Source organism: Dioscorea cayenensis, chromosome 4, assembly GCF_009730915.1.
Source record: "Dioscorea cayenensis subsp. rotundata cultivar TDr96_F1 chromosome 4, TDr96_F1_v2_PseudoChromosome.rev07_lg8_w22 25.fasta, whole genome shotgun sequence".
In the NCBI taxonomy this organism is placed as follows: Eukaryota; Viridiplantae; Streptophyta; class Magnoliopsida; order Dioscoreales; family Dioscoreaceae; genus Dioscorea; species Dioscorea cayenensis.
The window spans coordinates 21,581,816-21,607,728 of record NC_052474.1 but is presented as its reverse complement, the minus strand read 5'-3'; the positions used below and the strand labels follow the sequence as shown (position 1 = coordinate 21,607,728).

Genomic DNA, 25,913 nt, shown 5'->3' with positions numbered 1-25,913 from the left:
ACTATTATTGTCATGTCCTTGTTTCCGTTTAAAATTATACAGTTTTTTGTTTAAGCTTAAATGTTTCCGTTTAAATTTATCAAGTCTCTGTTTAAAATGTTATGTCTCTGTTTAAATATATCCAGTTTCAGTTTAAACAGAAATGATTTTAGTAGGTATTCGGATTCTACGAGCGTATCCGTCCCACCTCAAGGCCACCCTGACGATTTAGTAGGCCTTCCTTACTCGTTAGATCATTTTGAAGTTTTGTCATTGCATGTCGGACAATTTTATGTAGGCGCTAACCATTTAAAAAACTCATTTCACTACCACGAGTGCGGACACAATCGTAGATCTCTGCAAAAGAACTATCGCCAACTAAGCATAAATGATAACTTATATTCGTTACATATGTTTGCCACAAACTATCGCGATATTATTAGTACATTTTTGCTCGTTATTTATGAAAAATTGTTTTTCATAAACAAACCCAAATTTAAAATGAAACAATGATATTTAAACATAAACATAGTTGTATAAGTTAATTATTGATTAATTATCCCGGTTTTGCTTAAAAACTTATGTTTTTTTCTCAACTATTATTGTCATGTCTTTGTTTCAGTTTTAAAATTATACTGATTTTTGTTTAAGCTTAAATGTTTCCGTTTAAATTTATCAAGTCACTGTTTAAAATGTTATGTCTCTGTTTAAATATATCCAGTTTCAATTTAAAGCGAAATGATTTTTAGTAGGTATTCGGATTCTACGAGCGTGATCCAGTCCCACCCTCAAGGCCACCCTCGACGATTTAGTAGGTCTTCCTTACTCGTTAGATCATTTTTGAAGTTTTGTCATTTGCGTATGCCGGACAACGTTTTGCAGCGCTAATCATTTAAAAAAAACTCATTTCACTACTGACGAGTGCGGACACGATCGTGAGATCTTGCATGAAAACTATCGCCAACTAAGCGTAAATGATAACTTATATTCGATTACATATGTTTGCCACAAACTATCACATATTATTATGACATTTTTGCTCGTTATTTATGAAAATCGTTTTCATAAACAAACGCAAATTTAAAAAGAAAAGATGAAATTTAAATAGAAACTGTCAGTAGTTAAAAGCGAAACATTGATATTTAAACATAAACTTTGAAACTTAAATAGAACAATCGATAGTTAAACAGAAATAACAATATTTACATTCAAAATTAAACATGGCCGTCCTAGACAAATGTGGATCGAGTCGAACATCACAGATGAAATTGTAAAAACAATCAAAAAAATCTCCTTCAACACAATATTATCGCTTTTGATTATGTACACAAAGCGAAAATGAAAAACAATCAAAACTCTTGCCGAAAAATCTTCCTACAAACTACAAGATCATCCAATAATCACACCATGAAACCGAAAAAATTCTCTTTCTAATAGAATACTTTTAGAAATCAAACTAAAAAAAGAAACCCTACGAATATCAAAACAAAAGGAAACTGACAACATCTTCAACTGGCATCCACCTCGCCTTAATACCTGGAGCGCAAAACTAATGAAATGTCAAAAAGTTGAGTGGGAGTTCTCTTCGAGGCGAGTGGTCCAATCCTACGGAAGATGTCCGGAGTAACGACAACTTTGAAAAAAAGGAAAAAGTCTGAAGAGATGAAGAGATGAAAAGAGAAAAAGAAACCAAAGACCAATAATGGTGTTCTCCGGGGATTAACTAAGAAAAAAAGCGGATTCCTCTTAAAGAGAAAATTATTACGAAAGAAAGGCGTTATGGTCAAACCACGCCTCACTTATCACAACTTCCCATGCAAAGAGATAATTTCGTCCAAAAAATTTAAAACTAACTCCATTAAATGCTTGAGGGGTTTCAAATTCATTGTATTTAAAAGGAAGGGGTTTTTAGGGATTCCCAAATTAATGGGGTGTTTTTGGAAATATTAGAAACTTAGGGGGTTATTTTGGCAATTTCCACTAAAATTTATATATAATAAATAAAAATAAAATTTATAAACCCATGGCTAAAAATCAGCAACATCTCGGTTCGAATCTCCTGAATTATTTTTCTAGCAAATAAAGGTAAGCATAGCTAAATTAAAATTTGTTAAATAAGATTAAGTAAGTACTATTCTCAACATACTTTACAAAGTAAAAAAAATTGCATTAACATAAACTGGATGTTTAGTAAGTATTTCAGCAACACACGAGCAAAAGGATCAAATCCCATTAACAGCACCGCAAGATGAGAGGCCACATGATAAAGATAATAGCAGAAAGATGAATGCATTACTCAGTTTGAAGACTCAGGAATTGAATGTAAAACACGAAAGGTTTTTCCAGGCACTACATTTCATAAGAGTTTCAATAAAAGCATTGTAGTTGTGCACACAAACTCCCTCTCACTCACATTTGGTTCATTCCGTCATGATGGGCTTGTTTTCATTGGCTTTTGGCTTATGCTCCTTTGGCTTCTGCTCTTCAGATTTCCTGATCCCAGAGAACAATAATTTTTTTAAAAAAAAAAAGCTATGAGAAATAACAGATCAAAGTGTATATACATCAAGCTATTCAATAATATGGAGAATAGGAGCATCCACATAATAGAACAAGCAGAAAGAAATGAATACCCATATAAGGAATACAGTTAGCTCTGCAAGCTTCTCTGAGTTTGTAAAACTCAAAAGTTAAAAATGGACGAAGGAAATCAGTTATAATTTTAACAACATCAGCTGTATCTTTTTAAGTAGTATAATTTTTAATGGCAAAATTGTCTTGTTAAGTGATCAGAAATAAATCTTTTAGTGGAATTAAAAATTAAAAAGCTTTTCTCTTGTTAAGTGTCCCTATAAATTCTCTGGTTGGATATGTCTCAGATGACTCCAATCCTGGTGTTTGACTAGATGGATATTGCAAAATGGTGTTTATTGCCTGAAGTTATTTATAAAGTTGGCAAAAAAATAATTCAACTCAACATTGAGTGCTGGCCAATTCAACAAATGCTCTAGATGTTGCAGAAATTTCTATTCACCAGGATCATCAAGATAGGCATGGCAAATAATGTCATGAAATACAGAATTATATAAGATAGTCTGGAGAGAGTTGTCAAGAATCAACATCTTCTCCACAATTTATTTTGGGGGTGTACCACCAAAATAAAAAAGTGCCATTGTAACGCACACAAATCAAATACCATGATGATAGCAGAGGATGAGAGAACAATTGAATTTTTTTTTTTTTACTGTTAAGGGTAAAAAACTGGTCTTCAAAGCTGTGATCCCATTCCCAATGGATGAATCATTGAATCATTTAGTTATATTTTTCCGCAACATATTTCATTCACTTTTATATGGTCTTGGCAATCTATGAGTATTAAAAGTAGAATTTATTTAAAAAGAAGAGAAATTCAGTGTCATATGCTTTTGTGAATGTCACTACACTTAATTGTTAACCTTTAACATACAGCATCAGTACCCAGATAACAGCAACATTCTAAACTTTGCACTGCAAGTACAATATTAGCCTAATGTTTTTTATTCAATACTCATGGTTGGATTTTACAAGCAGAAGAAAAATTCTTGTTATCACAAAAAATGGCACTAAACTGACAAAGACCATATGGACAACAAACTCACATCAAAGATTGAAAATCAAATTATTAACTATATATTCTTTCCTCCCACACCTCATTGCTTCTCACCCCAGTTTTATTTTTATTTTTTTTCTTTTGCTGTAATGAGGATTCATTTTCATGGTAAACCTCTATCTAAGATTCCAACTACTCTTGGATATCATCTCCAAAAAGGACCAAATATCCATCAAAAACCAATTTGAATTGAGCATTCAACAGGAACTCATATTGAACATTAGGCAATCATAGACACGAAGCTAACCCGAACTAATTAATAACTGGAGGGGTTTTGTTAAAAGAAAGAAAGAACGTACCTACCAAACTAAACAAAATAGAGAGTGTTTTGAAAAGAAAAAGTATGCCTTTCACCATTTTATCACCTCTAAATTTAACAAATTTGAAACACAAGCAGTCCTAGGATTTCATATCGAACCTTATGAAATAATAAAGAAACAATTTGGCAACTAGAGGGGTCTTGTAATATATATATATATATACAACTACCAAAATAAATAAATATATATATATATATATATATATATATATATATATATATATATATATATATATATATGAGACTGCTTTTTCAATAGATTGAATCTTTGGCCCTTCTATCTCCTCTAACTTTAACAACATAGATTAAAAACACAAACAGTCTTGGGAGTTCAAATCAAACCTTATGCAATATCAGATATGAAGATAATCCTAAAAAAATTGGTAACTAGAGTAATCTTGCTGGTAAAATCAAAACCTTTGCAACATCTATTCAAGATAAACTCATCTTTCTATAAAGAACAAACCAGAGAAGATCGGAAAACCAAAAGTAAAGGAGAATTAGAGTGTGATGAGAAGAGCTACCGCTTGTCGGAGGCCATGCCGCCGCCCTTCTGGCTGAGGAAGGAGCGAAAGAGAGGCGAATTCACGTCGTAGATCATGGCGGGCGTTAGGGTTAGGGTTAGGGTTTGGGTTTGGGTTTCGGAAACAAAAGATTGATGGTTTTCACTGACATTGAAGATAGATTTGGGGCTATTTAACGAAAGAGGCTTCTGTGTGTATGAGTTTTTCCTTTCCAACCCCTAAAAAATAGCAAAATTAAATGGCACTCATTTTTTAAATTTTATTTTAAATATTTTTTAATATTTTAGCAAAATAGTTTTTAAGAAACTTGCAATTTTTTTATATATTTATAAGTAATTATTAATATAATATATTTGTTCGGATATATTTATAAATATAGTAATTTTAGTTGTATGTTCAATATTTATTTATAATTGGGGAAAAAATCTTTCCCTAACAATTATGTTGTTTGAAATATTGTATATCAAACCGCATAACACTGTCTTAATTTGATAGTTTTTTTTAAATATTAACCAAAATTTTTATTAAATTATGTTGTTTGAAATTTTAGTTAAACTAACACTGGCATATATATATACACTAGTAGTAAGATAATTTGACAATTAGTGCACCGTCCAAAAAGTTATATTTTTCACCTCTAGAGTTGCATGAAGAAGAGATTTATTCTAATGGAACTATGCTTCTTAATATACCATCTTGATGCAAATGACAAATTCTCATTACCCTATATATTAGTCGTATGTCCACAAAATAATCCCGAAACGATTGTAAAACTATTGTAATTACTGTAGTTTTTAACATATATATATATATATACAACTTTTTTTAATATGGAATATTGGTTGCCATTTGTCTTAAAAAAAATTAAGTCTAAAAAACATCATCACAATAAGCTAGTGGACAGGGACCGCATCACATTTTTTGAAAGTGTAAATTAACTTATTGTTTAGATAAATTATTTATTATTTGCCAAGGAGTTATTGTTACTTTTTGCCTTTGTTGTGTCTTCAACAGTATGAAATTAAGCTCAATGATCATAAAAATCCAAATCAAGTGAATAATAGACGACAAGCGTCTTTTTTATATGAATATAAACATTATTGAACAGTACTGGAACCTGTATATACAGTATGAAAATAATATAAGAATCCCAGGTGAACAGAACAGTACTGTCACGGGAGTGATTTGAACCTATGACATTCTCCTTATACTTTGATGTCATACCATTGGGCTATCCGATGGTTAACAAAATCCAAATCAAGTTATAAAAAGTACTCACTTATTATATATATATATATATTAAAACAACATAACATTGAGATAATGAAGTACAAAGAGGTGTAGGCCTTTCTTTGATCATATAGCCATTTGTCCTTCAATACAACAAAGAAATTCCAACTAGTGAACCAAAGTAAAGACACAACCCATACTCACAGAGTCTTGTGAAGAACTAATTAGCAACAACATTAATCTTCTTGCAATTGGTTGTTAGCATGCTTCAAAAACTCATCAACAGTGAAAACCTTGCAATGGCAACAACACACAATACATATCTCATTCTTCATATTCTTCCACTGAAAACCAGTTAAAAGTTTTTGCTGCGGTCCATTATCTTTAATTAGCTATCACACAAGACATGAGTGCAAACGCTTTAAGTTGTTCTATCATTAGAGACTTGTACTCAAAATACATCATATGATCATCATCATTGCTAGACATCAGATGATCATTTCTGCAGAAAACTGTAGTCTTGAAACAATGATCACACTGTTGTTGCTCTCTTTCTCTAAGTCTAGTAGTCTCTATAGAAAGCCCCAAGCTGAGTTCTATATATCTCTGCACCAATGTTATGTTTGGATCAATGAACTCAAATGCCTTTTGTCCCACCATTGATGAGTATTTGAATGATGGTGAAGCTGGTTAAGTAGTGTAAGAGAAGAGAAGAGAAGAGAAGTATTCTCTTATATAGAAAGCTTTTGGGTGCTCTTTACAATGAAAGTGTGACACGTGTCATATTATTAAGGGAGTAAGGGTTTCATTATTTGCCACGTATTAGGTCAGATGTGGTATGGGGTCACGAATAATGAAACATGTAGCCAATGTGTTATTTGCACGTTGGATTTAGTCATGGTCTTATGAGCTTCCCACATTAGATTTCTCACATGTGTTGTCTTTTTTTTAATGATAATTTAATTTTTAGGATTTTGGTTGTAATTAAGATGGATTGTATTTTCTTAAGATAATTTAATTTTTAAGAATTGATGATATATTATTTAATAAAAAAATTGTTATAGATTTAAATGATTTAATTTTTAAATTCAGGATATTTATTTGAAGCCACACTTTTATCCTTTATATGGTTGGGGTGATTTTCAGAATGAAGATATTTTTTTGTTAATTTGTTGGGATTTTACAAATGTAAAAAATATGAAGAAATTTAAAAAAAAATTAAAAAAATTATTTACTTATCTTAGTGTATATATTTTATCAAGACACAAATGAAATTTATATTTGTGTGAAATTATTGTTCAATTAAAAAGTTAAGTTAGTGAGGAAGAATAAGGAAAATAACATAAATTACAATAAATTAAATAATATGGCGAGGACTTCATAATAATTAAGTGATAATGCTAGTAAATGGGGAGTGTATAATTTAAATTAATAATATAAATTCTATATTTTTTATTATAGACTTTCAAGAATTAAGATTTTCTTTTAATATAATTATGAATGCATTAGTTATTGTTTATTTGAAATCAAAGATGGAGTTGGCATCCACATAGAGATAGAGATAAGATTCAAGAAAATTAAATTTGTTTAAAGAAAATTATTTATTTATTTAAATTTTTTTAAAATAATAATATCAATTATATGTTACACGTTTGGCGTTTTTTTTTTCTTAACCTTGAAATCTTTTAAAATATTTTCACCCTCTTATTCTCCCCCTCTCATATAATTAGTTTGCCATTTTATATAATGGGAAAAAAATCGACCAAAAATAGTGAGGGGCTATAGGCAAAACCTTAATAATTAATTTTGTAAGACATTTTTTTAATTTTGAAAATGAATTTTGTGAATAATAATTGTAAATATTAAGCCTATTTTATTTTCGTTATTTGACATAATTATTCATAAATTTATGGATTAATAAGCAAAAATATTAAAAAAATTAGAGTTTTTTTTTTCTGTATATTTGATGACTTGATTAATTATAAGCAAAATATATATATATATATATATATATATATATATATCAGCATATAAACTTTAATTTAATTTAAAGTAATAATTACTTTATCTGATTCACAAGAAAAATATAGCCTTATATTTATAAACATTCCATGGTTGATGCCCCTTTTGAAAGAAAAAAAAAAGATCTAAAACTAGAAACAAAGAAGTAAAAGTTAAAGTCTCCTTTATTAACAAAAGAAAAAAAAAAAGATTGAAGTCTCATTACATAGAAATTTCAAAGTACTTCAAATAGAGGAAAACAAACCATGCATATATAATAATAGCTATTGTGCACCATCTCATCAAGAACTAATTAATTACTAATAACAATCTCTTTTTGGGTGATGACTTAATGAGAATTACAATAACAAGCCTACAAGCCTACTCAACGGCATGCTTCTCAAACTCAGTATTAGTGGTGAAAACCATGCCATGGCAAGTACAAACAATATATGTCTCATTATTTATATCCTTACCTTGAAAACCAGTTACAAATTTTTGTTGTTTTCCTCTGCCTTTAGCTACCATAAAACTCATACTTGCAAAGGCTTGAAGTTGTTCTGCCACTGTAAACTTGTTCTCGGATGGCATCATGAGAGCTCCATAATCATAAACAAGATTCTCATTAGAATGCATGGCCGGAGAGTGAGCAAGTTGTTTTTGTTTCTTTTCTCTTGATTGATTGATATTTTGCTCCTCAACAGTTTGAATTTGTTTCTTAGAAAACCCTAAAGTGAGTTCTATCTCAGCACCTGTATCAGGATCAATGAACTCAATTGCCTTTTGCTTAGCCATTGGTGAGTAACTAAAGCTTTTAGGGTTTGAATAATATGAGGATTGGATTGAGTACAATAAAAGAAAAATATCATCTTATATAGATAACCGCTTCTTAAGAAGTGGATATAACTCGTGTCATTATATATTTATTTATTTATTTATTTATCTTGAAGTTTGTGTTAGCACACATGTATCAGACCAGGGATAGTTATAATCAGTTTATTTTGAAGTTTGTGCTCACACACGAGTATCATACCATGTGTTGTTTTAACTCGTGTAATTTAAAATTTGTGCAGTTTTTTACTTAATAGGTTCTTTTAACGTATCACGGAATCTTATCTTAGCCGTTCCAATTTTGAAATATAATATAAAAAATATTAGTTTAGGATTTTAGTTGTTAGATAGATTGAATTTTTCCAATAAATAATTTAAAAATATTTTTAAAACTTTATCATATATTAATAAAAAATATTACCAATAATTTAAATTTACATAATATATATATATATATATTAAAGTAACAAAGTTTGAGAACACCATCAAGCAATGGTAAAATATTTTCCCACCTAAAACCATATACATAATATTATAATAATATTTAAATATTTATAATATAATATGTTAAATTAAATTGTTTTAATTTTTAATTTTAAAAATATAAATAATTTTTTGAAATCAATAAATGGTGGTCCTCACACTCCTTCTCTAATGTTTAAAGACTACTTGAATTCCGTTTGAATCTTATATAGAAGGCACACTCATGAAGAAAAGCAACCAAGAGGCACTGACAACAATGTTGACAGACAGACAATCTCAATATTTGAAAATACAAACAATTCAATGTATTCTACTAAAAACATATTAATCATGCATGTTACATCATAATAAAATATATCAAAAGGACATGTAAGAATTCATGATATTAAAATGAACTCATGGTGAGGATTACATGCTTGTGATTGTTTCATTTTAATTCTCATGATTATGAACGAGCTCTATATCCTTGTAATCACTGTATGTTTTTTTTATTTTAACTCTCAACAAATTGGTATTATAACTCTGTATTTTGAATAAAGGAAAATGGTACAAACATAATGGTTACTTTAAATAGTTAATACAGACTTCAGAGCACACATGATGGGAGAAAAAGTGGTTGCATCACTAAATGGAGCTCCGATGATAATGATTGTATGTATTTTTATTGTTATGGAGCTCTGATGATACTGTTTGCAACAAACATCTAATGATAGAAAACCTCGAAACTCTCATATATATATATATACACACACACCATATGTGCTAGTTAAAGGCAAAGCATAAAGGATTAAATATGTATTTTATGTTTTTAATATAGGAGAATTTTATTGTTTTTGAGTTTGTGAACCATTATCATCTATCCATTGATTAATATAGCCAAATGCATGAAGATTGTTCCTTGTTTGTTTTATTTATATAATTTTTTAGTATCAAACACTAAAAAGTAATAATAATCTTCATGATAAACATGTCTTTCATCTAGCATAAGTCAACGATTCAAACCAATCATTTTGCTTGTATTAACCTTTATCATTCAAAATCTAGGGCTCTGATACTATTTGTTAGAAAAGAAGTTTATAACAATGGTAATGGATATATAATTCTTCTATATTTGTTAATTCTAGTATAACACTAATATTAAGATTTGTAAGCTCAAATACTTTTTGATCATTCATTAATGGAATAACTAAAGCATTTTAGAGTTTGAACAATATTGAAGGTGATGTCTAAGAGAAGAATGTTATTCTCTTCTATAGAAAAAAAAAAAAAACGTAGTCTTTACATTATAAATCAAATAACGGCATTGTTCTATGTCATGTATTGAGGTATATAGTTGCTCTTTGTTGATTATATGTGTTTTGAAGTTTGTGCTAACATAATTTGAACCATTCAAAGTAACCATTATGCTTGTATTAACTTCCATTATTTAAAACCCAAAATTATGATACAAAACTCTATAACAATCACAATGATACAAAACTCTTATGAAAATTAATTAGGAGCAATCATGGGCATATATAATAATAGATTCATCATTAGGCACTAAATTTATTGTGGAAAAACATCCATCAAAGAGAAAAAAGAAAAACGACAGTTTAGAGAAAATACGCTACTACCAATATATCAAAAAACAATAAAGTTATATCTAGTTAGTAGTACTAGAAGCATACATTCAACTGAATCAACGCATCCAAACAAATCCACTTACAAGATGGAAAAGTTGAAAACATCACCAAAACAACCTCTATTCATTAAGCTATTAACACCTCTTTAAAAACCACAATACTTGAGGATTTAAGTTTTTCACATAATTTAGTATAATCTCCATTGGATCTAGACCTTTGCTCAACAAAGTTGGTTAGCATAGACTTCAAAACACATAGAGTCAGTGAAAGGGTAGTTGCATACCTAAGCATATGGCGAAAAACAATGTTGTTACTCATTTAATAACATAATACATACTATACTTAGTTCTGAAGGATTTCCCACCTTTATATATAAGAGAGTGTTACTATTGTCTTCTACTCGACCTTCACCTTTGTTCAAACTATAAAAAGATTCAATTACGCATCAATAGGTGGACAAAAGATTTGTCATTAATCCAAATAATAGTCTCAAATATAAAAACTCCATTTGGGACAAGATATATCAATTGATCAAATTATTTGAGAGAAGCTCGAGCTCAATTTGGTAAAAATTTAAGCTCAACTAGAAATTTCAAACTTTTTGGAATCAAGCTTTTAAGTTAAATTTCTGATCTTGAAATTAATTTCGAACCCAACTCAAGTCAAATTGGGCTTGATTGAGCTTAGCTCAATTGCTCAAAACATATAAATACATTGTAGTTTTTATATATTTATAATATATAATATTATTATATGATATGTTACTATCTTGAACATACCACTGATATAACATGCTCTATAATGCTTGCAAGGTAATTATCACTTATTCAATGTAGATAAGTAACTTTTCATCTGTTTCTTTTATCTTGATATTGTAGTTCCATTGAACCACAAAATCTATTTAAACTTTAAACTTAGGATCAGATATCCATTGAGCTTTTGTTTTGCTATCAATAGGAAACTGAACAGAGTTGAGCAAAAGAGAGTGAAATCCATTTATAAAAATCTAGTTGCTCACTTTAAACAGCAAAAGCTTGATTGCAACATGCATCATTTTCTTCTCATTGCCTTTGATATTCTCCTCAGAAGAAGAAGCAAAATAATAATAATGATGGTGATGATGATAACAATTGTTAAGCTGTAGAATAATGGCAAGAATAGCCAACACTTTAACAGAGACATCTCCAGAGTATAAAGCTGGTGCCATCTTACAACAAGGAATATGAAAGAAGCACAAGAAACAAATTTGAAGACAATGGATGTAACTTAAGTACTAAAAGAGGCTATAGCCTCCATCTCCTCTTGCAAAAGAAGAGCATCAATGAAAACATCCAAGCTTTCTCCCTCCATAACATCCTCAATAGAATGGTTAGTAATTCCTACTCTGTGATCAGTTACTCGTCCCTGCGGAAAGTTGTACGTCCTTATACGCTCCGACCTATCACCACTACCAATCTGTTCAAGATATTTTATAAATGAATCAACTACAGAAAAGCCAAAACAAAAAACCAAAAAAAAAGACAGCGTGGTTTGGAGATATATCTATACCTGTTCCATACGAAGTTTTGATCGGCTCATTTGAAGTCTTGACCTTTCGGCTTCATATAACCTTGCTCTTAGGACTTTTAGTGCTTTGGCCTTGTTCTGTAAGGGTTAACCATATGCTCAGCTATGATAATCTAATAATTTATATAGTTAGAGTTTAGAACAAGAAAATTTTCTTACCATATGCTGTGATCTTTCATCTTGTATTGCCACTGTCATTCCTGTTGGAATATGTGTTATTCTCACAGCACTATTTGTTGTGTTCACAGACTGGCCTCCACATCCACCAGCTCTGTAGGTATCAATTTTCAAATCTTCATTGCGCAAATGGACATCAACCTGTACAAATCACAATGGAGAAATTGTAGGTTAGCATATAACCTCTTTGAAAATAACGAGTTAAATAAGAAGTGCTCAGCAATATATTACAAGTGCTAAAACCCCGATACAACTTTCTTGGATGCTTGTTAACATTAGAGCTTATAGTATACAATAAATGATTAAATCATGATTAAAAAGAATGCACACAGTTGGCTAGCACAGAGCACAAGATCTCCTCAGATTTCACCTTAATCAATGAGGATCAGGCGTACCGATGAAAAATGTACTTTTTCTTTTTGGGGATAACCGTGGATAAGCCACTACCCTAAACCATTGTTGTGAGAGAGAGTTGAACCGTCAACCTCTCACTTAGGAGGGAAATGAGTTCCCACTATCCTATTGTAGAGGTGGTAAAAAAAATATAGTACTTAAAACACAAATGAATTTCAAATTACCCCAAAAAAGGCTCAATCTGTACAAGGTAAGTGCATCAGACCTAAAAAGCAAATAAATTTATCTCAATGACTAAATGGGGAAACAATCATAGAATTATATGCAATCAAAAGAAAAACGTGCTACTAGGAAGTAGAACAAGAATGCAAATCACTTTCTAGAAAAATTATTTAATCATGTCTCACAGTAGTTCACCTCATCAGCTTGAGGAAGTATTGCAACAGACACAGCACTAGTATGAATACGCCCAGACTTTTCAGTTACTGGAATGCGCTGCCAGTTATAAAACATAGCATGCTTCAAATAATGTTGTTTGCAATCAGAATTGATATAACAAAAGGTCATATTTTTGCCACACCTGAACTCGATGAATCCCACTCTCAAACTTAAGCTTGCCATATGCACCAGATCCTGAAATAGATCCGCTTGCTTCCTATAGTGATAAGCAATATACAACAAATAACACAAATTAAATTAGTCATAACCAATGTAACTATTCTATAAAGAAGCTTTCTGCCCTACCATGAAATGAAGTTCAAATTCATACCCGATATCCTTTCAAATCAGATTCCATTATATCTACAACTTCGAATCTCCATCCTTTCTTTTGAGAATATTTCTCATACCTATTGAAACCAATAAATCCATGTTTAACACGAGACAAAATTGTAATTCTTAAGAAAAGGAACTAACTAGGTTGACATACATTTTGAAAATATCCATGGCAAATAAAGATGCTTCTTCACCTCCAGTCCCTATTAGAAATTGCCATTAGTCTCAAAGGAATCAAAGCAAAAAAATAATTCTCTGCCATAACTAACAAGAGAAGAGCTACACATGTCCAGCAGAAGTTATGTACCAGCTCTAACTTCTAAAATGCAGTCCTTTTCATCAGCATCATCCTTTGGGAGCAAAGCTTTAAGCAGAAGATGTTGCAATCTCTTCTGCTCTTCAACAGCAACATCAAATTCTTCAATAGCCATATCACGCATCTCCTTATCTTCAGGAGAATCAGATATTAAAGACTTCAGGCTATCAATCTCCTGTAAATTATTGTGTTTTATTCAAAGCTAAGCAACCAGAAAATTTATGAAATAGGAAGAAATTTAATACAAAATATGCCATTTACACTATAAGCTAATTGCATATTAAAGTACTAGTCCAGAAATAAAAATAATACCTTTCTTTTGGATCTCAAATCTTTTATTAGTTCCACACAGCTTTCTAATCTTCTCAGCTCCTTATTGGATCTTGAATATTCTGCTGTCGTGACCGCTGGCTGTCTTCAGTTATTATAATTTGAACCATAAAAAATAAAATAAAATAAAATCATCCTAAAACATGTTAAATGAAAAGAACCATGTACTAGAAACCAACACATAAACAACAAATCAACTGCATGAACAGGAGAAAGACAAAGCAAGCTCTAGTCTGAATATAACATTGCATTCAAATGTTATTGAAATCAAAACGTAAATAATCAAAAGCTATTACGAATTATCACGACCAAAAAAATATGAACACAATTTAGCAAAGAAAAAAAGCTTATCTTTTTGTATTTACCTGGTTAATCTGTTCAAGAAGGTAGGCATTTCTCCGTTCAATCTCTACCATTCTTTGTTCTACAATCTTCATTATATCCCTTGAAATTTCAGGAAAAGAGCCTAGCAATTATTCAGAATGAGTTTAATACAAGATTATCAGGATTAAATCAACAAAACCAAGCAGCAATTCCAATACCAACAGTACGCATGAAAGTACATATACCATAAAATGCATCAAATTTCAATTACCACAATCATGATAAACAGAAACAGTGATTCCATCATACGGAAATCATACTTCAGGCAAAAATCATCAGAATTCCATTAAAAAACAAGCAGAGAAAAGGAGAACAGCTCACCAGTGGAGAAGGAGGGAGAAGAAGGTAGAGAAGAGGGAATCACAAATCGAGGACGGAGATTAAGAATAGATAGTGATCGATGGAGCTCGCCGAGGAGGTTCCGGCCCCTTCCCACTCGAAACCCTAGCAGCCCCATTGCCACCGTCTTGCCAAGAGAGGCGGAGCTTGCGGGTAAAATTTTGGGAGGCATTTGCATTTGTAACCCTGATAAGTTTAAAATTACACAAATTCCCAGGGATATTATTATTTTTAAAAATAAACAAAAAAAATTAAAAGGATATTTTTCTAAATAATTTATTGGTCCTTACTAGTATTTAGATTTGTTAATCAAAATATAAATATTATTTTATTTATATAGATAATGATTTAATATTTTTTAATTTTAAAAATTCCAACTTATAACAGGGGGTTTTACGAAAATATGATAAACCTCATTGCCTTTAAACCCTAATTGAAAGTTCGCTCCTTTTCACTCGCCGCCCGGTCTTGCTTTTGCGCGCCGCCATCGCTCGTTCAGGTATGCTTCGTTTTTTCTCCCTAATCTTCGTTTCCTTCATTTCCATGGATGAAATTTCACTTCTTTTTCATGATCTTATTTGTTTCTTGATGTATTTATTTGTTTTTCTTTCCTTTTTACTGTGTTCTCTGTATCATTTTTCAGTTTTCGATCCATCATTTTGTTGTACAAGTATGAAATGAATTCTTTGAAGATTCTAATATGATTTGTGCATCATGTTGATGTCTTTTGTTTGAATTCCAAGAATTTAATTCATGAGTGTTATTCTAATATTAATCCCGAGAAGAAGGAATTTTTATGCATTTTCACACTAGCTAAAGCATTATACATGTCCGTTGGATGTAATATTCGATCCATGGTACAGTAATAAGTAAAATAGAACTGTGATGCAATTTGACTGATGTTTGTTGATTTGATCTGTGTAGATATTTTACTAAACAAAGACCAAAGTCATGGTATTTTTTCACTCAATATAGGGTCTCTATGTTGGGTGTTCTTCCATTTGGTACTGATATGTAGTAGTTGTGCACTAGGCTAGCAGGTAGATGTTGAGCTTAAAAGCATATATATATATATATATATATATATATCCGGTTTGGAAATTTCTGAGAAACAGACCATACATATGTGATTTTATAATAGCATAAACTAGAATTCTGTATGATATTATACTTTTTGGTTGCTTCTTTCTGGGACCTTGTTGGTTGCTTTTTAAAGATTGCAAATTTTGCTCATTTATCTTGTGTTATTTATTGAATATAGACTAGTGTGTGTATGATTTATGTTATATTTTTTTGGATGGTTCTTGTTGTAGAATATTACTTAAGTAATGGACTAGCCAATTAAAACAGTATAATTGTACCAGTAGTGGATTATTTCTTAATTATAATGGTTCTCAAAATTAGATGTCATTAACATTTGTCTTTGACTGGATCATTTTAGTCTAACAATTTGGAATTCTTTACGATGTTGGTATCTTAAGTATAAAAAGATACCTTAAACTGAAACTTGTGAGAAAATTTCTCAATTGATCAAACTTGGAAATCATTATGTAATAAATCAACTAAACCCAAAGTCTTCTTGCATTCACTTTCTGGTTTATCTACTACTATACCAGCGTGAATATGATCCCCGCCAGACATGTATAATGCTTTAGCTAGTATAGTCCCAATATAATATTGATGGATCATAATCTAAACTGAAACATGAAATCTTGCTTCATGTTCTGTTCTAACTCAAGAATGATGTTCTAAGAAGCTAGTCCCCTTCCTATTTTGATGCTTCTTCTGGCACTTATCTCATGGTTACAATCTAATCTTGGGTTTTCTTCCAAATATTTCTATTCATATTCAAAAACAAATTTCTGGAACATGAAACTCTCAAGTAAGACATCTTGTTTGTTAGTTTTGTCGATGTAGTAGATCTTAAAAATATTCTGATATTTTGCCAGAGTGAGATTATAATGGTTTACAACTGATGATGCAAGTTGCTTGACAGGTCAAAAAATTTCTTAGAGTATGAGTTTTCAGAGTAAGCTTGGTGGCCTGTTATTTAGGCATAGTAGTCTGACAATTGGCATATCAAAGAGCCCTATTCCTGGGATGCTTAATTTTACTCGTTGTATATCATCTACAAAGCTTTTCATCGGAGGTAACTTTTCTTCTCTACTCCCTGCGAAAAGCATTACTTTTAAATACTAGTTTACGCAAAATTTTATTATCTTGACATTCTGCATCCTAGGTCTCTCCTATGGCACTGATGATCAATCACTGAGGGAAGCATTCAACCCATTTGGCAATGTGGTCGAAGGTTAGTCAAACATGTCGTTTTCTCTCCTGTCTTCAAAACAGTACAAAGTTTGCATAAGAAAAATTAATGTCATTTGCTCATTTGAAGTTTTTAACTTGTGCCCAACATGTTATTCTTTGCATTTCAAGTTTTAAACTTAATTCCCCCATTACATGCACCTATAGCCTGTAACTGTTACCTCTTTATGTTTTTTTTCCTTGTTACTATTTCATGTTCTACCAATATACGATCCTTTGCATTGCAAGATAATTTAGGTATGATGATAAGTCAAAAGTGACATTAAAATGGGTGTGCTGGTAAATTGAATACTGGAGTAACCTAGCATTTAAATACATCAAGAAGATGCTCTGTACAAGATAAAACTTAGTGTATGGTTAAGTAACAGTTGGATTTCTTTTAATACAGCAAGGGTCATCACAGACCGAGATACAGGACGATCAAGGGGATTCGGCTTTGTGAACTTTGACAGCGAGGAGTCTGCCAAGGCGGCATTATCCAGCATGGATGGCCAGGTTTTTGTGCTCACAAATTAAGAAACCATCTCTTCCATGATATATCAACTTATCTGAGTACATTCCATTTATGTTTGAATAATTCCTTAGGTAGTTGAAGGTCGAAATATTCGTGTGAGTCATGCTAATGAAAGGCCAAGCGGTGGCTCCCGGGGTGGCTTCGGTGGTGGCTATGGTGGCTCTGGGAGCTACAGTGGTTGATTTGCTGGTATGAAATGATTTTGCAATTTGCATTAGAGATTTGAATCTATGTTTGATGGATATTACTCTTTCATTATCTTAAGTTGAATTGCATTATGCTATTTAAGTTGCTATGTTTTTAATATTATAATAATAGGTCAACTATTTTATATCATAACTCAATTATTATATATAAAAGTTCACTTTGTAGAATAAAAAATATAAGTAGTTTTTAGCTTAAAGTTTTCTTTTAGAGAAATGATGTCCTTTTTTAAAGTTTTGACAAAAATATAAATCCTTTCTGTTTATCTTTAAGAAAATCATATTAGCAGCCATGTTTAATATAATTGATACATAGGCACATAATCCAAATAAAACAAAATTCCCTTATTGAGAATATATATATATATATATATATATATATATATATATGAAATCTATACATGATGTTTTTTTTTAACTTATACAAAGATTGTATGAAATATTTTAAAACATAAAGAGAAAAGTAAATAGTATGGTAAAATATAAGAACTTAAAAAATAACTTTAATCCTTTCAATTATTGAAGAGATGAGCCTCAATTAGATCCTAAAGAAAAATGTAGGCATTAGAACAAGGAATAAAAAACAAGTGTGAATTGAATTGAAACTGCTAGATCAAAATCATCAAATAGCTAATGAATGTACCATATGAAATTGTGCTCCAATTATTTATTTATTTATTTATTTATTATTATTATTATTTGCCAGTGATGATCAAGAGTAGGTACTTGGCATGCATTGATTTGCTTAGATGTGAATAATGAATAGTTTGGATGGATGGATGGATGGATGGATGTCACCAATATCTGTTTTGTGGTCCACCATTAATGAATTCCACTAGTTATTATTACACCATGACCTTGCCTAATTAATTGTTTGGATCTAAGCAACCCCCTCTCAATTCTACAAAGCACCTAAAATTTTCAATTCATTTTTCAAGACAAATTGCATTTATGTATATATATTCAATATTAATTAACAGCCGACATGAATATTTTTTCCAATTAGTGATTATGATTGAACATGTATCCATAATTTAATTGACGGTAACCATTATAACATGTGTCTTTGTGTATATATATATATATATATATATATTTATTATTTTCTGTCCAACAAATGTAAACAAGCTGTTTTTGTTTCTTGTTTTCTTACCTTCAAAAGAGTTATTTTGAACATTTAAAATTTAAAAAATAATAATAATGGTTGATATGAGAATGAAGCCATTTGTTAGATAAGATGATTAGAGGAAAGAAGAAGATAATTAACAAAAGATTAAATATATCTAATTATCCAAATACTCCTCCATACTCAACTTAAATGTATCTATAATATTTTGATATAATATAGATTTTTTTAGAATATCAAAATACCAAATATATTTACCAAAAATAAAATTTTAAACTAGTTTAATCCTATAACAATAGGCTCTAATGAGTAATTATATTTCTTAATATAACCCCACAACTTCACCTCAAGATATTTAAAGATCTACATCCCCACAACACCACTCTTGTCCAAACACAACTCCCCCATTGATTGAAAAACTCCATCATGGTCAAATCTAATTGTCACACTAGTTAGGTTTAGGCAATTAATGTATTAATTTTTGTGGTGCACCATGCATGCATGCATGCATGATATTTGAAAAAAAAGAATAATATAACATGCATCCATATTAATCCACCACGTCCATTCATGTCATAACATGACATGACATATGATGTTTGGCGAAGGGTGAAACAATGGCATTGTTATTCCAAGTTCTTTATAAAAAGACAAAGTAATGAGCCATGCAAGAAGAGACCAATGGTAATGGAGGTTGTTCTAACCTCTTTTTCAGAATAAAGTACCTTGTTGGATCACGGAACATGGCATGTTGATTGCTGTGAGGCCCTTTGCCTTCAACAAGTCTCAATCAAATAATAATAATAATAATAATAATAATAGATAGTTTGATAGATAGAGGCTGCCTCATCTAAGAACGCTCCCGGATTTTAAATCTATACATATTCCACAGTTATCATTAGATTTGTATTTGATGATAACTGTTAATTCATATGTAGTTTTAAACAGTATTTAATATTTTAATAATATTAAAATATAGTAATTAATAATAATTTTACACATCATCATCATATAAGTAGTAGTTGTTAGATTATAATCTATTGGTTATCATTTAATGTCTATATATTAACTTGTGTTTTATATTTTGGGGAATTTTTTTATTTGATTAGAAAAAATTGTGAGTGGCCAAGATATATGACTCGTCTTAATTTAATACTTTTCATCTTTCATCCAAGACTTATTGATTTGATAAACATTCTTCATAAAAGGGGTTAGTAAGATTTTGCTAATTTACTTTTAAAAAAAATTAATATATGTGCATCATAACATTATTATATAGAACAATTGAATAATTGTCATGTAATACTATGATAATATATCAACTATTCCGACTCATGTATATGACCAATTATTATTTATAAATTGCTAAAGACTCATTTATAGAAGTTGACTCATGAGTCAATTTTTGTATTATATATATATATATATACACACACAAATGCAACAAGTGCAAATTAGTTAAAAACCGTGTACGGATTGAGAATTGATCAATTAGTTCATATACGGATATGTTTTTACTTAGTGATGTGAAATTTGAATATAAACCCTCAAATCCATGATCAAAGATCTGTTATTATTACTATATTTAGCGAAACTTAAATTCAGAGCATTTAAAATTTTATATTAAGTTTATCACAATAGTGCCAATGACACTGAGTTATGAACATATTGATGACCCAGAGTCAATTCAAAAATTCAAAGCTGGCCTACTAAACTCAAATTTCCAAGTTGTGCCATCTTGTCTCTTCTCATATTTATTTTCTAATTGACCATGGTTGGTTTATTAATTAACCATTATATTTGGAAATCCAACAAAAAAGAAAAAGACACAAGTTTGGCAGACCGCACACTCTAGAGCCTAACCATGTTCAAGTGAAGCAAGTCAACATTATTTCCTGTTTGGAAGAATAAGTTATAGATCCAAATGCACAACTTGATCATTTTTCAGACTTTGTAATAAGTGGACTCATTTAATATTTATTATTTTTTGGATGACCAGATCTAAGGACAAAACTTCATTCAATCTAAGTCTTTGTTATTTTATTTTTATTTTTGGCACGCTATTATTGTTATTATTTATTATATTTATATTTTGTTAGATGAGGAAAGAGGGCATTTGATTAAGGGGTTCTTTATATTTTTAGGTGAAAAGAGTGAAACCCTAGTTGTAGGGGCACTCATTCCTTTATTATCCTTAAAGATATAATTTAACTTTCTTGTGAACCAAAATTATTTCTGATTAAATGGCTATTTTTATTTATTTTTAAGTTGTTTTAATTTTAAATGTTACCATTCATGTATTTTAGACATTCGATGTCTAAATGGATGTTCTAACTCTGTTTTATTAAATTATTATTGTTATTATTTTTATATCTTCAACATTGAACTTTATTGATCCAATTATGAACTTTTCATTCGGTTGTAATTTTGTCTACTAATTTATTTTATAAAAAATTAACTAGATTTTTTTTTTTTCTTTTCATGAGCATCTTTAGCATGCCAACCGAGTATAAGTAATTACATGACACAAATGATAACATTCATAAAAGTTAATTAATTTATATAATAATATAACAATTACAAACAATTTTCTTTTGGGATAAAACATCTATATCATACTCATCAATACCCTACGAGCTATATTAAAAAGTATCCTAATCATGCTTTTCTTTTGTCGGTGCTTATATTTATCTATAGTATAAATTAATGATAACATATGAATATATATATATATATATATATATATATATATTATATTTGACACTTAAAAAATCCCAAAACTAATCAAAAGAGATCACAAATGTTAACAAAAACTAGAAAAACAAAAATGAACTCAAAAGATAAAAATACTTTCTCTATTAACAATTCCACAAGGCATCAAGAAATTAAAGATCTCTACATACACATTGTCCCTCCACACCCAACTACTCAACATACAACACCACAACAAAAAAATAATTAAAAAAAAAATACATTTAAAAAAAACAAAAAAAACAAAAAAAACAAGAACCAAGACATCATTTTGATTCAATCTTGGTATTCCCCCCCTCCCCAAAACCTATTCCCCTTTTCTTATTCTCATCCTACCATCTTATCCCATTTTTATTCCCTATATATATATTAATTTTTTTCTTACAATTTAAAGTAGTAATAATAATAATACACAACTTGAGAGAGAAAGAGACACGTGGAAGGCATCTAAGCCCATTGCATCTAAACCGATGCAACCTCACTAACATCTATACCACCACCGACACCACCATGAACCTTGTTCTTGATCCCATAATACTGGACGTACCACTTGACGAACTTTCTCAGGCCGGCGGCGAGGTCGGTGGTCGGCCGGTAACCAAAGTCATGCTCGGCCAAGCTCACATTCGCATGGGTATATGGAACATCACCATTGCTCGGCATCTTCACCACATTCTTTTTCGCTTTCACTCCCAGTAACCCTTCAAGTATTCCGACCAACTTCCCCACCGGCACCGGCGAGGTGTTTCCGAGGTTGTAGATCCTCAGTTGAGCTTGTCCTTTCTTCTTTCCACCACTCCCAGTGCTCTTCTCCGCCGTGTCAAGCGCGCCAAGACATCCTTTTACGACGTCATCGATGTAGGTGAAATCACGAGCAACCTCGCCGGCGCCGTCCTGTGTTTTGAAAACGGTGATGGGTTTACCGGAGAGGATGGATTTAGTGAAGAAGAAGTAAGCCATGTCAGGACGACCCCAAGGACCATAAACGGTGAAGAAACGAAGGCCGGTGATGGAGAGACCGTAGATATGGTTGTAAGTGTGGGCAATTTCCTCGCCGGCTTTTTTGGTGGCGGCGTAGAGAGAAGCAGGACGATCAGTGCGGTGGAGTTCAGAGAAGGGGTTTTCAACGTTGAGACCGTAAACAGAGGAAGAAGAAGCCCAAACAATGGAAGGTTGAGGGTCAGCGGACTTAGCGGCGACTTCGAGAAGAGAAACGAAGCCGGCGATGTTGGAGGAGATGTAGGACTGAGGGTTGCGCATGGCGTAGCGAACGCCGGCTTGGGCGGCGAGATGGAGGATGTGAGTGAATGGAGTGAGGTCGAAGAGGGTTTTGAGGAGAGAGGAGTCGTTGATGTCGCCGTCGACGATGAAGATGGAGTGTTTGGAGAGGAGAGATTGGCGGGAGCGTTTGAGAGATGGGTCGTAGTAAGAGTTGAAGTTGTCGAGACCGAGAACGCCGTCGCCGCGTTTTTTTAAGGCGAGGGAACAGTGGGAGCCGACGAAGCCGGCGGCGCCGGTGACGAGGACGGATAGGCCGGTGGGGTTGCGAGGAGTGGCGGAGTGGAGGACTTGGCGTTGGAATGAATGGGAGGAAAGAGAGGAAGAGGTGGAGGAGGAGGAGGAGGAGGAGAGGAGAGAACGGTGAGAATGAGGAGGAGAAGAGGAGAAGGAGAAGGAGGAGAGAGGAGGGTGGTGGAGAGTGAAGAGGAGGATGAGAAGAAGAGCAGCTAAGATAGTGGTGCGGAAAAGGAGTTGGGAGGAGAGAGTGAGAAGACGAGCAGTGTTGATGCGGCGGAGATAGCTGTTGTAGCGTTCTAGTTTGGTTGTTTTGCTTGTGTCTGGTGGAGAAGCCATTGATGGAGAAGATGGTGAAGAGATGGTGAGATTGGAGAAGCTCAAGAGGTGGTGGTGGGAGTATATAGAGATTAGAGAGTGTGGAGAGTGGGGTCTTTGCTTTGGTCTTTGCGGTGAGGTTGGTGGTGGTTGTATTACACTTGCTTTTGCTTTGCTTTGCTTGTTTTTAATATATATATATATATATATATATGTAAATGGTTTATTTATTTTTTATTTATAGAGTTTTATTTTTTATATAAAATTATAAATAGATGAATAGCACCGGTTATTTAAGGGAATTCATGGAAGTGCGCAGATGTGGAGTTGATAACTTAGCGTAATTGTTAGGTCATCTCGTGTGATTTTGAGATTTGATTTTAGGTTTTTGTTAAAATGGATATTTTATATAAAGGATTGGTGTTAATGGACTAAAAGGTTGTTTCTGATTTTTATAGAAATGATTTATTTAGTTTATTTGTTAAGAGAGATATATAATGAAAAAATTATTAGGCAATAATTATTTTTTAAAAAAATATTTGAATTTATAAACTTTATATATGTATATCTTTCAAAATATTTCATTAACCTGGAACAACTTATACGTTTTTGACTGTTTAAATAAGTGGTTTTAAATTTGAATTATTGGTATATGTAAAACACTTCATAAAAGAGATCTATTTTTTTTAGGGTTTTGAGTACCTCACTTTTTTTTATGGAACTAGTGGGTTAAGGATAAAAAAAAAATTCATCAATCTCTTATCATAACATTTATTATTTAAAAATTATATTTAATCATAATGAAGATGTGAATTAAATAAAAAATAAAGTAAAATTAAATTAATATTAATTAAATTGAAAAGTTAGTCTAATATCATTATAGGTTTTCCTTCAACCATTTGAAAATATTTTTATATTTTGGATATTGAATTTTGGTTAACTGAGAACTGATAAATATGGAATTGAATGACTTTGGCCATCCGTTTTTTGTTCACTTTATACTGTTTTGTATTTATTTATTTATTTTAAATTAAAGTAGATAATAACTGAGGCTTAAATTTTATTTTATTTTATTTTTGGCCCATAATTTTAGCACTAAATGTGAACGGATGACACTGAGCATTGACTTGGTTTCTTTTAAAATATGCAAGTAAAATTTTAGAGATATTTTTTTCAAAAAAAAAAATTAAAACCAATGTTTTATTTTATTTTATTTTATTGTTTTAAACCTAAACCTTTGATAATAGACTTATAGTTCATACCTGGGATGTAATTAAGAATTAAATAATTAACTATATATACAGCAAAGTATGAGTCACATTAAACCAAAAGACAGCCAATAATTACCTGCCGCATGAGACAACGAGAAAAATGAGTATCTTTCCGGAACAAGCAAACCAAAAGGAAACTGCATGGGAAGCTTCGCTTTCCTCTTTATTATTATTATTATTATATTATTTTTATTATTATTGTTATTATTATTATTATTACAGACCACTAGTTTATTAGTATCACATCTTTTGTCTAAGTATTCATCCCGTTGAAGGGCAATTTTGAATCCTAGCTCTAGCATGTAGAGGGCACAAATATTGTAAAGCTTAGTTCCTCAATATGTCGTTTTCTGACATGTGATTTGTCCATGCTTATCAAATTTTAGAGACATCCACAGTTGTCTTGATCCGTAAAATTATTATGCAATTGCTAAAATTCATTCATAAACAGTATTAAACAATGTCAAACAGTACTGAGTAGTGATGTACAATAATCATGAATGAATTTTTCAAACATCTGTAAATAACTATCTCTAGAAAACAGTAATATGCACATGCGTAGATGATTTAAACCATATATATATATATATGCATATTATTTTTTATTTTTTAAAAATATTAATTACATATGTATAATGTTAATTTTTTCAGTATATCCTTCATCGTGGAATTAATTTAACTTAAAAATTAATTAATTTATTAATAAATAAAAATAACACAAAAAAAAAAACTTATTAAGTGAGGGCAACTTGAGTTAGTGAGAGTAATTAATAGTATTATACTTTTATTAAAGAAACATTTATTAAAAATTAATATTCATTCACATGGTTGACATATGTGTGGAGACTTTGAGTGATATGCGACAAATATAAAATTACATGATTTTTTATAAGCCGTGCCAAAAGAAACATTTTTATAAAACAACTAACCTAATCTTTATATATCTTTTTCATACTCCATTTTTAGAGAATATAAATTTCAAAAATAAATAAATTTTTTATAAATTATT

At 31.0% G+C, this 25,913-nt stretch overlaps 4 protein-coding genes across 7 annotated transcripts; 1 reads left to right on the top strand and 3 right to left on the bottom strand.

Moving 5' to 3' along the window:
• Positions 1-2,243: 2,243 nt before the first annotated feature.
• LOC120258161 (wound-induced basic protein) lies at positions 2,244-4,627 on the bottom strand. Its single transcript, XM_039265512.1, has 2 exons — positions 4,472-4,627; positions 2,244-2,472 (listed from the first exon to the last, which is right to left on the bottom strand). The coding sequence occupies exons 1-2, from the start codon at positions 4,546-4,548 to the stop codon at positions 2,400-2,402; spliced, it is 150 nt and encodes a 49-aa protein (XP_039121446.1). The 5' UTR covers positions 4,549-4,627; the 3' UTR covers positions 2,244-2,399.
• Positions 4,628-11,907: 7,280 nt separating this feature from the next.
• LOC120258276 (peptide chain release factor 1, mitochondrial) lies at positions 11,908-15,022 on the bottom strand. 4 transcript variants are annotated; one of them, XM_039265631.1, is made up of 11 exons: positions 14,864-15,022; positions 14,524-14,624; positions 14,141-14,239; positions 13,820-14,003; positions 13,667-13,715; positions 13,508-13,586; positions 13,319-13,393; positions 13,156-13,233; positions 12,367-12,525; positions 12,190-12,285; positions 11,908-12,096 (listed from the first exon to the last, which is right to left on the bottom strand). In XM_039265631.1, the coding sequence occupies exons 1-11, from the start codon at positions 14,997-14,999 to the stop codon at positions 11,908-11,910; spliced, it is 1,245 nt and encodes a 414-aa protein (XP_039121565.1). In that variant the 5' UTR covers positions 15,000-15,022. The 4 variants fall into 4 exon arrangements, with proteins under 4 accessions (XP_039121565.1, XP_039121567.1, XP_039121568.1 ...); XM_039265633.1 differs by having other exon boundaries at positions 14,141-14,243; positions 14,864-15,004; XM_039265634.1 differs by having other exon boundaries at positions 14,141-14,243; positions 14,524-14,602; positions 14,864-15,004.
• Positions 15,023-15,295: 273 nt separating this feature from the next.
• Positions 15,296-18,015, top strand: LOC120258277 (glycine-rich RNA-binding protein 2, mitochondrial-like). The gene is made up of 5 exons (XM_039265635.1): positions 15,296-15,380; positions 16,878-17,030; positions 17,121-17,189; positions 17,595-17,701; positions 17,792-18,015. The coding sequence occupies exons 2-5, from the start codon at positions 16,898-16,900 to the stop codon at positions 17,900-17,902; spliced, it is 420 nt and encodes a 139-aa protein (XP_039121569.1). The 5' UTR covers positions 15,296-15,380; positions 16,878-16,897; the 3' UTR covers positions 17,903-18,015.
• A 3,873-nt stretch (positions 18,016-21,888) lies between these two features.
• LOC120258275 (UDP-glucuronate 4-epimerase 6-like) lies at positions 21,889-23,747 on the bottom strand. Its single transcript, XM_039265629.1, has one exon. The coding sequence runs from the start codon at positions 23,652-23,654 to the stop codon at positions 22,263-22,265; it is 1,392 nt and encodes a 463-aa protein (XP_039121563.1). The 5' UTR covers positions 23,655-23,747; the 3' UTR covers positions 21,889-22,262.
• Between the last annotated feature and the right edge of the window lie 2,166 nt (positions 23,748-25,913).